The following is a 14,271-nucleotide window of genomic DNA, read 5'->3' on the forward strand; positions in this document are numbered from 1 at the left end:
TGTCATTTAGTCTATCTCTGACTGCTCTGTCTTTCTCTCTGTCAGGCAGACCATGACTGCGCCCAAATGTGATTTGCTTTTTAATCTTCATAATCCACTTGGCCAATGAATGTTTTGCTTTACTAATTAAAGAACAAACAATGGACGTGTGTCCCTCTCTCTTTCTATCTCACACACACACACACAATAGATGCGGTAGATGTTTCCATATCTCGCAATAAATCTTCGAGAAGAGTGGGCAATGGGGGGGGGACGCGAGAAATTATGGAGAACGTGATCAGACAGTCGGTAGTTTTGGAACTTCCGGTGCAGACAGCAGAAAAACAAATCCTTAGAAGAAAACTACAAATCAAAAAAAAGAAAACAGACAACAAGGCTCCTTTTCCCACTCCTATAATTTCTCCCTTTTATTCTTTATCTTTCTGTTCTTCGTTTTTCCGTCGTCTCCGCTTTATTGTGCTTACAATGGGAGGGGATCAAAAGTTGCTAAGGCAACAAACGGGGAGAAGACAAGAAAGAGGAAAAACTCTCGCGGTTATGGAGGCATCCTGACGTTTTTCAGCAGAACAAAGGGGGGAGGGGGAGTTTAAAGTGTTTATCTGTTCATTTGCAGGCTGTCATTTGAACCTAAAAGGATGCGGGCCTTATAGAATAGACAGGATTAGAATCCAGCTGACAGAATAAATAAAAATTGTCATGAAAAGCACAAAAAATATGTATCGCCCTGATGTCTATTGTTATAAAAAGCTACAGAGTCTTCCTGTATAGCACCTCACTTTCTAAGTTTAAACTGAACCAGTGAGTCTGTGTTAATGAGGAAATTCTCCATTTGGCTGCAAACAACATACTTTTCTGCACCATAATGCAGCCTCAAGAGACAATTGGAATAAATGTAAATGCTGTCCTAATCCACCTCTATATACACACCATAAAACTTTCAATTAAATCTGCCATCATGGAGTATTCATAGCACCTTATCATCAGAGCAGGAGCTCTCAGACTACAGGCTCACTAGCAGTTCCTTTTCCAAAAGTAAGAGGAGAGGCAGAGCCTTCAGCCCTGAGCCATCCTGTAGTTATGCTGCTATAAGCCCAGACTGCTGTGGGACTTCCTCTGATACCCCTTCTTTTCACTCCCCACATGTTCAGATATCACCTGCCTGTCTTCCTGTTAAAAAGGAGTTCTTCCTTCCCACTTTTGCCAAGTGTTGCACACGGGGGATCATCTGATTGCTGAGGTTTTCTCTCTAATATTGATGAAAAGAGCTTAAATTTTTCACCCAGAGAACTACTGCTCACTGGACATCTTCTATTTCTCCTACCGTTCGAGATGGTCGTGTGGGAAAATCCCAGCAGATTTCTAAATACAGAGACTGAGGCTTTAACCCAGAGTTTTGAGTTGTTGTATCCTGGTTTAATTTTTGGTTTGCTTTTCCTTCCTCGTGTGTTTAGCTTAAATCTAACTTACCTTGTGTTCCACTGTCGGTCTTATGCGTCTAGCTGCTTCCTAGTCTTTTAATTTGGTGCTTTGTCTTTAGTTTTGCTTCTCTTGTTACATCATCAATGATTTGTTCCCCAGATGTTACTGCTCCCTGATCATCTTTTGAATATGGTGATAGAGTCTCTCATTTGTTGAGAAATCCACTGTTTGCTGCGTGTTCTCCTTGCTCTGCTTGACCTGAGTTTCCTCAGCATCCTTATGATCACTTGGATTTTTTGGACCAAGAAGCATTAAAGTTTGTTTATCCTTGTCTTAAGGGTCGTGGATTTGGGTTGATAAAACTTTATCCTTCACACAGGTTTAGTAGTATAGTAACTAACACGAACCATTCAAAATCACCTAAATCACCTTACATACTCTGATTCTTAGTGTGAACTCGAGCAGGTTGTTTTGCCTTAATGCACCGAGTTTCTACCTTGTGTCTGGGTGAATAGATGCATGCATTAATGGATAATTGAACGGCCCTACCTAAACAAAAGTGGTCGGTGAGTGTGTGTCCAAAGATTTTGCTTGTTCACTTGAAAAACAAGGCCTGAAAAATGTACACAAAACAATCTATATACCTACTAAAAATAAAATAGAAGATGATTTAATTTATTTATTCATTAAACTACACATGTATATTATTCTAGGTCTAACACAACATAGGGTCACTCTTAAAACAGAGATGGTATATTCTGTATAAAAGGAAAACGTCTGTGAAAATAAGAGAAACAAGCATGGGACTACAAGAGTAGCGGCCTAACATAGAAAAACGTGTGTCTGATTTGTTAATGATGTACAAGTGCACAACTAATGCAGTGTTAGTAGGCAAACACTGTGTGATCAGTCACGTTTGTCCAATTAACTTTTGAAATCAAAATAAAACACATCATTACAATTTCAAGATAGCACCCAGAAGCTGTTTTGAAATGTGCTCCATGGTTTTAGGGTGTATTTTTCTAATAAGAGCTCTGCTGCATAAATATGCCCGGCAGGAAGCACTATCCATCTTAACTAACCAGGAAAAAAGCCAGTGTGTGTGTGTGTGAGACACAGATACACTGCTCGACAGCGTCAACGTGTGACATTCACACAAAGCAGCAGGCAAACATCCAAACAATGAATGACAGAAACATGTTTGGAGCATCGTGTTTGTGTTTTTCTGCGGCGTGATTGAATATTATTACCAAATATGTGCTCAGACTTTTTTATCCTGGTGTCAGCTCCATCACGTCTGATAAACAGCACGTGCCAAGTTTAATCACAAATGATGATTTAAAGAAAAAAGTTTAAGAAGTGTGCTGACTGGCAGGATCGACACGCTGTGAAGAGATGTGCATTGTTTGTAAAAACCTGAAAGCGCTGTGATTGCGCTTGTGTGTTTGTGTGTGAGTTTGATGATCTGACACCAGCTAGATGAGCAACATAGATGATTGTGTGGAAATGAAGCTAGCTGCTGACACACAAACACAAGCACCTGGAGCAACAATCAAGCTGAAACACTGACTCTGCGTCTGTATTTATATGCACACACACACACACACATATGCACACATGCACACGCGGTGGATTTGGAGTTCAAAGGATGTTTTATTTTGGGAACAGCTTCGGGTTAGTCACCCTACATTGGTGACAGACGGAGAAACAGGTTGCAAATATCAAACACTTTACAAGCACCGCAACATGCTCAAACACCCACACGAACACACAAACATAAACACACACAGACTCACATTCTCGCTCTCCTTGTATTTCCTTCTTTTCTCTCTCTCTAATTCCGAGAAACATCTCGCCAAAGGGAGGATGTGTTGTTTTAAACTTGCTAGCTTGCTTCTCCTTCACCAGCAGCTAATGTATGATCACAGCTCTTCTGACAGCTTCGTCAAAAACACTAAGAAATTTTGTTCAGGCTCATTAAAACATAACGCACAATGGCAGGATGCTGGGATTAGAGCAGATGAAGTGGTGCATTCTGGGTAGTGTTTGAGTGGATATCTGTGATATAATTTTGAAGCAAAATGATAAATACTGTATCACTCAGGGGATTGTCGTGTGAGTCTAAATGATCTAAACTCCTCAAACACTTACTGTCCAGTTGTATCAGAAATGCTTTAGATTCCCCCAGATGTGTCTCGGGTTGTACTTTTAACTCCATTCACAGAGTTTAACCAGTGAACATAAGCATAGCCAACTACAGCATGTGAAAGTGAGCACTGTTAACATGTGGGGTTAAACGTTACAACACTTTTACATTCTCGCTGTGTACCTGGCCTGTACCACTACACTTGCTGTCTCTGGAACATCTCCCCCATTCCGTCTTTCACATAATGGTATGATCCCAGTCTGTCTTTGCATGTGATTGTTACCATCAAAATAAAGTCCCACCCCTTCCTGCATGGATTCCCAGCAGAGCTGAAGATTTGGCTCCGCATACAGTCGACCCATTAGTAATTGAGATGTGAAATTATCCGGCCCATAAACGGTAAGTTTGACCTCTAAATCTCGAAGCATGAACGACAGTTACAGCTGTGTAACTCTGACAGCTTTGTGAGGACGGTAGTCGTGAACACCTGTTGTCCAAGTGCGTAGCTTTTCCGTAGGACCAACACAAAGCTATGCACAGCTTTGCGGATCATTGTTGCTATACCTGTTTACTGTCACCAGGGGGCAGTGTTAAAAACACTCCTGTGAGCTACTCTTGCAACCATCTGTTGTTGTTCTTTGAACGAGCTGCAGAAAAGAGCCGAGTTGGAACATTCAAAGAGGTGAAGTGAAACAAAGTGTTCAAATTCTGCTGACGTTCCCGGTCATGTTCAGGCTCATTTTTCTACCTGCGTCGAGCGTAATCTCCATATATCTCCAGCGCATATCTCCAAAATACACGCTGCCTGATTTTTGGAGGTCTCAACACAAGCATGTCTGCATAGGTTGCATAACTTTAATCGTTCACCCTGCACAATGGCATGTTAATGCGAATGGATACAAGTGCAGCACCATCCACCCACACATAATGTAAATACAGTCGATGATCCTGGATGACCTCACAGTTTAGTCACTGGTAATATTCTGCTCTTCACTGAATTCACTAACACAGTTCAGAAAACACCAGCCAGCATTGCCCGCTTTACATTCACTAAACACCACAGATGGTCCTTGTTATTACGGCTTTTCCTCTCATTATGCAAAATGAAACCCCCCCCTTACATAAACCATATCGAATAAATGAGCCATGCAGGAAGCTAAGATGTAGCTTTACCTCAGTGTTTCAGTACGGTGTTATATTTGGTTCTAAAACTACTTGTACAAAGACATATTCCATTCTTATGAGCTAATATTAGCCCACGCACGGTAGCATAATATAAATAGTTCATATAAAATCTGCCAACAGTGGCAATCTTTTGATCACAGTCAGAGCCCCTTTGGCTGTAATCGAGAAGCTTGGCTGATAAATCCACCAGTTTTTTTATTCTAAGCCATTCGAGGGAGCAAAAAGCTGAACAGGTGCTGGAGTAAGTATGGAGCTCACACACACAAAACCAACATCCATCCATCCTCTTCCACCTATCCTTATCAGGGTAAAGCAGGGAGGGGGATCTTGGGAGCCTATCCCAGCTACCATACAAAACCAGACAAAAAACAAAACAAAACAATGACACCCCCCCCCCCCCCCCCCCAAAAAAAACAAACAAACAAACAACCCCATAACACATATGCTGCAGAGCATTTTTCAGAACTCAGTCGAAGTTAAATACCTCATCATTCATATGCTCACATACTTTAAAAAAGTCCCAGAAATGGTAAGGATGCTTTGGTATGTAAAGTGAGTGCACACTATATGCACACATGCACACACACAGTGCAAGGCAGTAATTGAACAGGCGTTGGCACAGTTCGGTGGCGACACCTGTTTCAAATTTATAATGAGCAGCCAGGGGAGTGGACCACACGCAAACACAGCCACAGACGCACGCACACACATTTTTCTGCAGCTTGGCTGTGAATCTGCACTGAGCTGCAGGTCATAGGGAGGCTAAGAATAAACAGACCCTACTGAGCGTATCCCTCTCTTTCCTGCTTCTGTATATAGTACTCACACGCCCTCTGATTAACAAAGGCCTACCAAAGGCAGAGGTGGCAGATAAAGACCTGCAGACAGAAAACTGAGCAAAGCTCGTGAAGTCCGATGGGGAGAAACAAAAGGGTAATTAAAAAAAACATTCATTCATTAATTAGCTGAACAGAGAGAGAATTAATTCATTGCTGCTGCTGCAGCATATAATGGGAGTCCAGACAGTAAAGAAATGTAGATGCACAGTGCTATGGTGGGTAACATATACTTTTACATATACTGGATCCTCCCATTTGTGTTTACATATCACTCTGGATTTAATCATTATTTATTATTAATCTCTGCCTCTCTTCAACAGTGTGTCTTGTGACTGAGTGAACTGCACAGCACCGTATTCAGATCCGACTTGACTCACCCACAGACTTGCTTATGCTGTTAAGTCGACGCCTTGATGCAACTGAGACATCTAAATATTGATACGTGCATCTGTATCTCATAACACTGATGTATTCCATCACAGAAAGTGATGCCGTATGGGTACAAGAACTGGCTAACACGGTCGCTTTTGTGTTACGCGTGTATGTGGCCACATTCGTCATTTTTCTCCTGTCACGTACTTTGCAGTGTAACGGTAGAGCTTTAGGTGTTTGCTGCATTAAAGTTTTAGTTTCACTTCGCTTCTGCGGGAGCCCACATACGTGACAGGCTCCTTCAAGCGGCACACACCCGGTTTTTAAAGCTGGATTTCTGTTTGAATGATGACATCATCTGGGTTTATTTTCAGAAATCTGAAAGCTGCTTCTTCGTCTTCCTTTTAAGAGGATGTGCAGGTTGAGTAGTTCTCCTCACGACTGACATTAATGTGTAAAAATGGTTTTGCTTAATAAAGGGAGGCTCCATCTTGGGCTTCTGAGAGCGGACACCTTCAGCACGACCTCTTGGAGTATCTGTGATGTAGGGAGGCAAAAGAAAAAAGGACTTTTCCTTTGTGGGCTCAGCGTAGCATTACATTATCTTCTATAATGAAATCGAGTGGAAGCGCCTCTTCCTTCTCTTCACTTCGCTTTTCCTCTCCTCCTGTCAGTTAAGCTCCAGCAACTTTTAGATTTCCCACAAGATTTTTTTCAGCTGCACCTGACTCGCCCTTCGTCATGTTTCCCCCGTCTCAGTCCGTTCTCCTCCTATCACCGCTTTACCGTTTTCCTGAGCTTTAAGCAAAGCTCATTCTGGCAGACAGCGTGCATGACAGATTAATGTGGGGTTGCTTAAATGCAGGATATAGGCGAAAGAGGGTAAACAAAACAATTACACATATTGGAGGAGAACTCAAGGAAGTGGAGGGAGGCGTGTGGACACTGAGTTATGTCTGGGTTGTGATCCAGCTGAATTGCTTTGGCAGCAAGTCCCTGTTCTTACGGTGTTGGCTGGAGAAGATGGGGAGAAGGATGTAATTAAGAAGAGAAGGTGGAGGGAAATAAAGGTGCCAGGTAGAGCGAGAGGAAGGGAGAAGTGAAGGAAAAGTCTGACAATGTAAACAAGCAAAAGGTGAAAGGAAGATGCAAATGAAGAGAAGTCAAAGGTGCGCAGAAGCGAGGGATAAGTGAGAAAGGAGAGTGATGGGAGGTGAGGTATGAGGAAAAGGTGGAGAAGCAGGAGGAGGGCATGAGAAAACTCATCTAAAAATATGCCAGGAAAATATGTGAGAGATTAGTATGGAGAAAACATGATGAACTACAGAAATGTGATGAGGCAAAGGCAGAAAGCAGAGGGAGAAGGAGAAACGAGTGCAGCAGATTAAAGCAGGTTCACATTAGTGTGCAGGAGGATTTTTGACAAGTAGTTCAAAAGCACAATGATGAAAAGAGAAAGCACGCAGAGAGGGGCAGCAGCGAGAGAAGATGAACAATAAGTGAGCACGGACTGAATCAGTGAAGTAAGAGAGAGAGGGAGTGAGACGAGAACAAAAGGGGTAAAACTGTAAAGAGAAAGAGCCAGTTACTGATAACGAGGGCAGATCGAGCAGCCTTAAACCCAAAGTCGAGAACTGATTGGGTTTCTCGTGAATCAGAAGTGGATGGATAGACTTATTTAAGTATAAAAAACAATATCACATGGAGAAAAAGCAAAGGAAAAATTAGTTATAAGCGCTGACCGGCGAAAAGAGCGAGGAGATGAAAGGTTAGGGCCGGGGAGTAAATGCAGAGGTGAAGAATAGAAGGAGCGAGGCGGGAGACGCCAGGATGGATAGATCAATTTACCACAGGGGCTTTCTCACCAGCATATCCCTCGCTCAGCTGGCTCACGCTCCTTTACATGGAAACATTGGATTATCGATCCACCCCCTCCTTTCCCCAGCAGTCACCCTGCTCGTCTGAAGCAACAGCTTCAAGGCCTCTCAGCGTCTTTACTTTTGCTTTTGTATTTGATGCAAACTATACACTGCCTCCATTCCTGCTCAGCTCACAGTCTCAGTCACAGAAGGCATCTCAGCTTCTTTTGCAAGTGCTTTGGTTGCTAGCAGACACTTGCTAACTAACCACAGAGCTGTAGCAAAAGCTAAGGAAATCCCCAAAAGTTGATTCGGTTCATCTGGATGTAGCTTTTTTGTTTTTTGCCAACATTTTCACCTTGCAAACAACCTCCTGCAACCACTCACCAACTGATCTGGGACAACACTTTTCCATAGCGAGTGGTGGTTACCAGTGCATGACTGACTGGTCTCTATGCTTGTGTGACTTTGGCTTTAGCATTCTAAACTAACTAACATACACTGTTGGTTGATGTAGATCAGCAGAATCAGAATCAATAGCTTTTTGTTTTTGCAGCAGTCGTTTATATGCACGTTCTGTAGCAGTTCCTTTAAGAATATTAAATACATTAACTATGACTCCATGACTCCCATATATACACTGAGTTATTCTCCGATGCTTCATAAAAACATGCCCTTCACTACTAATCTATATCCAGCAGAGGAAGACGCTCATTGCTGCTTATGCTTGACCCACAAAGTTGCAATCTCTCAGGGTTGAAACACACTCTACTAAGTGATCTTTTTAATCCTCTTTAGCAAACACACCACCAATAGTTTCACTTTCAGCTAATCTGATCTGCTGCAGTCTCAGACCCACTGATACCAGCTTTCTATTTAACCTCCTGTGCTCACATAACAGCAGCTCTCAGAAGACTGCCTCAGCTTTACAGTTTGCATTGTTTGATTACATTTAACTCTTGTCGTTTGCTTTAGCTTCTCTCGCACTCCCTTTCATCTCTCCCTGACCTTGCAGCAGTGACTGCACCATCAGCACATCGCTCCGTCCCACACGCACAAGAACACGCTATGACCTGTGCTTTAAAGACGCTCTGCTTAGAGGTTTGCTGGTGTCAGACGTTTGTGCTCATTTGTAAATTCTAATCTTTTGCAATCGCAAACCACTAAATAGAACACCGGCCCTTCACCTTATCCAACATTTAGTTTTAATCTTAACTCCAAAGCCATAATTGTTCTTCTCAAGCAGAACTTTGAAGGCAAATATTCCCCAAAGGGTCAAAAACCTAAATCTAGGTTTAAACTTAAACCTCACACACACACACACACACACACACACACACACACACACACACACACACACACACACACACACACACACACACACACACAAAGCTTTTGAAAACACACCGATGTCATAACACCACCTGGCTCAGTCCTTATTCACTGTAACCTTGTCAATCTAATAAAATATTCTTAAATTATGCACAGATGTCCTCACGCTTACATCTAAAAGTCTAATTGGTCCTCATACATATAGATATGTGAAACCACACACACTCTTACACACACACGTACGCAGAGGGCTTGCTTTATGGGCCCCGAGTGGCGTTGGAGAAACTGCATTCCCAACCATTTTATGTATTGGTCAATTTAACACCGCTAACTTCAGCATATTAAAAATGCATGCGCCCAAGGACGCAAGAGCAATTTTATGAATGTGTATGTGTGCACCCATGTGTTTGCAAGCATTTAATGCAGAGAAGCCTGCCTGGAAATGTGACATTATTACACTGTTATCTACCTAATAGAGCCATTTATACAGCAGAATACTTGATTAACCTACACAGCAATTTCTGAATAGAAATCAATCACAGGAAGGAAAACAGAGGAAATGTGAGGGCGTCAATGTTGATCCAAAAATGTCCCAGTCTCCATATGATGTCACACCAACCGCAAAATGTAAAAAATACACCAGGACGGTGTTCAAAGGTGGATGAAATGTCATGCAGACAACAGCGAGGTACTCACATGGTCTCATCATTCTGAAACTCCAGCTTGCCTGCAGCCATTTCGTAGTCCTCCCCTCCCTTAGCGGTTCCATCCAAGGTTCGATAGGGAATGGCGACCAGGCCTCGAGCCCCTGACGTCCTGAGCACCTTCACCTCCATCACGCCAACACTTTCACTCACCCTCTGAGTGGCACTTTCAAATGTAAAGATGCCTAAGAATTAATGAAAGAAAGAATTTATTTCACAGGGGAGAAACACTAAAAAGCTTGACAAACACCTACACACTCACGCACTAGCTTGCTCTCAGAGGTGTACGGTATATACTGTACAGTAAGAGGATAACAGATCACTTCCCACTCTCTCTAGATGAAACACAATGGGTAAACACCCACTCTCCACTCATCCACCTGCATTTTTAACTCCCTGGATGTTTTCAAATTGCAGAAAAATGCCGCAACACTGGAAGGACGAGCTCTTTGTCACCTTCTAATGATGCTGTTTTATGGACACCCAGAGGCGACGACCTATGGCACACCAACAGATTCATGTGGACTCCTGATAGCAGTAAAGCACAGGTTTACAGTGTGCAAAAAGCTTTTCTACTTTGCAGTGTTAGCACCAGGTAGGCGCTTCGCAAAACAAATATGTCTATTTGAATATTGTAGAATCAAATACCAAGAAATAGTGAGAATTGAAATTTCAGTTTACAAAATTTTTAGATATACAGGGTGGGCCATTTATATGGATACACCGTAATAACATGGGAATGGTTGGTGATATTAAAGTCCTGTTTGTGGCACATTAGTATATGTGAGGGGGCAAACTCCTCAAGATGGGTGGTGACCATGGTGGCCATTTAGAAGTCGGCCATCTTGGATACAACTTTTGTTTTTTCAATAGGAAGAGGACCATGTGGCACATCAAACTTATTGGTAATGTCACAAGAAAAACAATGGTGTGCTTGGTTTCAATGTAACTTTATTCTTTCATGAGTTATTTACAAGTTTCTCTTTGTTCACAGCCATTGACATGTCGAAGAGGTTAACATGTGAGGAGCGGATCGAAATTGTGTCGATATCTGGTGAACGCAGTAACCGGGTCATTGCAGCAGATTTCAATGCAAGACACCCTACGAGACCACCCATCTCCCACGCTACAGTTAGCAAACTGCTTGCTAAGTTTCGTGAAACTGGTTCAGTGTTGGATTTGCCAAAATGTGGACGCAAGAAAACTGTCACTAATGAAGAAACATCAGTGGCTGTCCTAGCTTCATTCAGCAAGAGCCCACAGCGTAGCACTCGCCGCATGTCACTGGAGAGCGGCATTAGTCGAACATCCCTTCGGCAGATATTAGCTACTCACAAATGGCACCCTTACAAACTCCAGCTACTGCAGCATCTCAACGAGGATGACCCAGATCGGTGCACAGAATTTGCAGAATGGGCAAAACAAAAATTGGAACAGGACCCTCAGTTCACGCAGAAGATTTTGTTCAGTGATGAGGCAAACTTTTATGTGAATGGTGAAGTTAACAAACAAAACCACCGCTATTAGTCTGACACTAACCCACATTGGATGGATCCCTCCAAGACTGTTGGAACAACAAAAGTGATGGTTTGGTGTGGTATATTGGGTACAACGATAGTGGGTCCATTCTCATCAATGGAAACCTCAAGGTCACTGGTCCGAGCATTCCTAGATGAACAGTTTCCTGGAAAGTGGATTGATCATTGTGGGCCAGTTGAATGGCCCCCAAGGTCTCCCGATCTGACCCCCTTAGACTTTTATCTTTGGGGTCATCTGAAGGCAATTGTCTATGGTGTGAAGATACGAGATGTGCAGCACCTGAAACTACGGATACTGGATGCCTGTGCTGGCATTTCTTCTGCAGTGTTGCTATCAGTGTGTGAAGAGTGGGAGAAGAGGGTTGCATTGACAATCCAACACAATGGGCAGCACATTGAACACATTTTATAAGTCAGGGCTCTAGACTAACTTTTTGCCATGGGCGTACCGGCACAAAAGTTAGGCGCACACAAATTTTCTAATAATTTATATAATATAATGTGTTTTTCTGGATACACTGTGCTTTTTCAGCATTCAAAGATTGATGACACCGTGTCAGAGCACTGGCTATGAATTTCAGAAGGATCAGGCCTTAACTTAACAGAAAAGTTAGCAATAGTTCTTTTCCTATTACAGCTACATCCACTTCTGTCGTGCCTAGACTGCTCACTAGGGCTGGGTATCATCACTGATTTCTATAATCCATTCGATTCCGGTTTTCAAAGTCCTGATTCAATTCAATTTAGCCTCAGACAGTCAGAAATATTATAATTCTGATCATTTATCAGTACTGACTTCATCAGAATTGTGAACATCACAGCAGATGCCTTTGAGTGAAAGTAACTGAGAATAAAACAGAAAGACATGAAGGAGATTTTCCTGGTCTGGCTTTTTATAGCAGATAACCTTAAAAATATTCTACAATGTTCTGCATATAAAGTTTAAATTTCTTCAGTATTGAACAACAGAAAAAATAGGCTTTCTTGTCCGAGGTCATTTAAGTGAAAAAAAGAAAAAGAAAAGAAAAAGACAGCAGCCGACAGCGCTGTAAACAACGGTAGACTGGTGGGCAATAAGCGAATGAATAATACAGAAAACAGATTTGAGACGGGAAACTGTTCCTGAAGTACAGAGAGAGAGAGAGAGAGCTAGCTGTGCATGAAGTGTGATTTTAATAGTCGTGGAAGCAAAACAGCAAAATTCATGACGCATTGATCAAATGTGAAGTGCAGTTTGCTGCTTCTTTTGCTGCTGGCTCGGGGGATTTTGGCTGGAGAGAGACAAAACCTGCAGCTCAGAATCAGCGCAAAAAGACGTAAACACAGCGCGGACCGCACGCATCAGAATCGCTAAGCTCTGACAGCGTGTCTGTCTACGGGCCGAGAAAGACAAAGCTGATTCTGATGCGTCAGTCCGTTCTGTGTTTACGTCTTTGTGTGGAATCCATGTACCTGCTCTCGTTTGCTGTTTGGTTGTTGTTGAAATGGTTTTGTGAGCTTTAATCTGAGAATCTGGCGTTTCTGGCAAAACACAATTATATTTAAAAGTCGATTCAGGATTTAATGAATTGATATCGCTTTATTCAAGCTACTCACCTTCCACTTCCACCTGCACTTTCAACTGGACCACGGCCAATCAGAGAGGTCCCGCCCCTGACTATCTCTGATTGGTTTAGTCCACGATAGGGGCAAAATGTGTGTCTGTTGTTGACCACAGGGAAGGTTGCAGATTTTTTTTTTTTTGCCACCCGAACAGTTGGTCGCACAGGTGCAACCAAATATTTTTTTTTAGTCGCACCACTGAAAAATTTGGTCGCATTTGCGACCAAATTGGTCGCACTCTAGAACCCTGTAAGTGGTCAGAAACTTGTAAATAACTCATGACAGAATAAAGTTACGTTGAAACCAAGCACACCATTGTTTTTCTTGAGACATTACCAATAAGTTTGATGTGCCACATGGCCCTCTTCCTATTGAAAAAACAAAAGTTGTATCCAAGATGGCCGACTTCTAAATGGCCACCATGGTCACCACCCATCTTGAGGAGTTTGCCCCCTCACATATACTAATGTGCCACAAACAGGACTTTAATATCACCAACCATTCCCATTTTATTACGGTGTATCCATATAAATGGCCCACCCTGTATATCAGGCAGCAGTTTCAGGGGTTAATCTCCTCTACAGTTGGGTCCTCTAACACAGCGGTCCCCAACTTTTTTTTGCCACATTTAATGTCAGACAATATTTTCCGACCTTCAAAGTGTCGTGGATAAATACAACAAAATAAAATGATACAACCAAGACAAAAACTGTGGTAAAAACCATAAATTTCACACCTGAGCCTCAACTCTCACAGCCTGGTACCAAATGACTCACTGGTAACGGTCCGTGGCCCTGGCTGGGGACCGCTGCTCTATTGGATACATGATTGTGTGCTAGGCTCCACTGCTGATAACTTGATTCAGTGAATGGGACTTTGCACCTTGTTGGTGCTAATTGCACTCACAGCCTGTCCCAAAGTCAACTTGTCAGGTTTTATCAAGTGAAGTTTCGGTATCCCACTTGTATGGTTCAAAGTATTAGCATAGTCTGGCCAACTAACCTAACTAACCTGAGCTAGTATTCAGGGTCTCCTCCAAACATGGTCACTTGTTGTTTACTAATAACAGGATGCTAAAATTGAGGCTTTAAAAAAGAATTTCACAAACCAGTGTGTGACGTGGCCTAAAAATATGGAAGGCCACAAGTGCCACAATGAATTGAATAAATAGATCATTACATAATTAATTAAATGTGTCATTAATTAATTAAAATTGGAAATAAATAATTTTGTAAATGTTTTAAATTGAATTCCTTGATATTTTATTGTTTATAT

General features: G+C 42.2%; 1 protein-coding gene across 5 annotated transcripts in view; it reads right to left on the reverse strand.

Moving 5' to 3' along the window:
- Positions 1 to 14,271, reverse strand: part of slc8a4b (solute carrier family 8 member 4b) — a 126,227-nt gene that overhangs the window by 44,901 nt on the left and 67,055 nt on the right. For all 5 annotated transcript variants that reach the window (XM_076881896.1, XM_076881894.1, XM_076881898.1 and 2 more), the window contains one exon: positions 9,849 to 10,041. In XM_076881896.1, coding sequence (XP_076738011.1) covers positions 9,849 to 10,041 — 193 coding nt within the window. The remainder of the gene's footprint in view (positions 1 to 9,848; positions 10,042 to 14,271) is intronic.

Source organism: Maylandia zebra, linkage group LG3 (assembly GCF_041146795.1).
Source record: "Maylandia zebra isolate NMK-2024a linkage group LG3, Mzebra_GT3a, whole genome shotgun sequence".
NCBI lineage: Eukaryota > Metazoa > Chordata > Actinopteri > Cichliformes > Cichlidae > Maylandia > Maylandia zebra.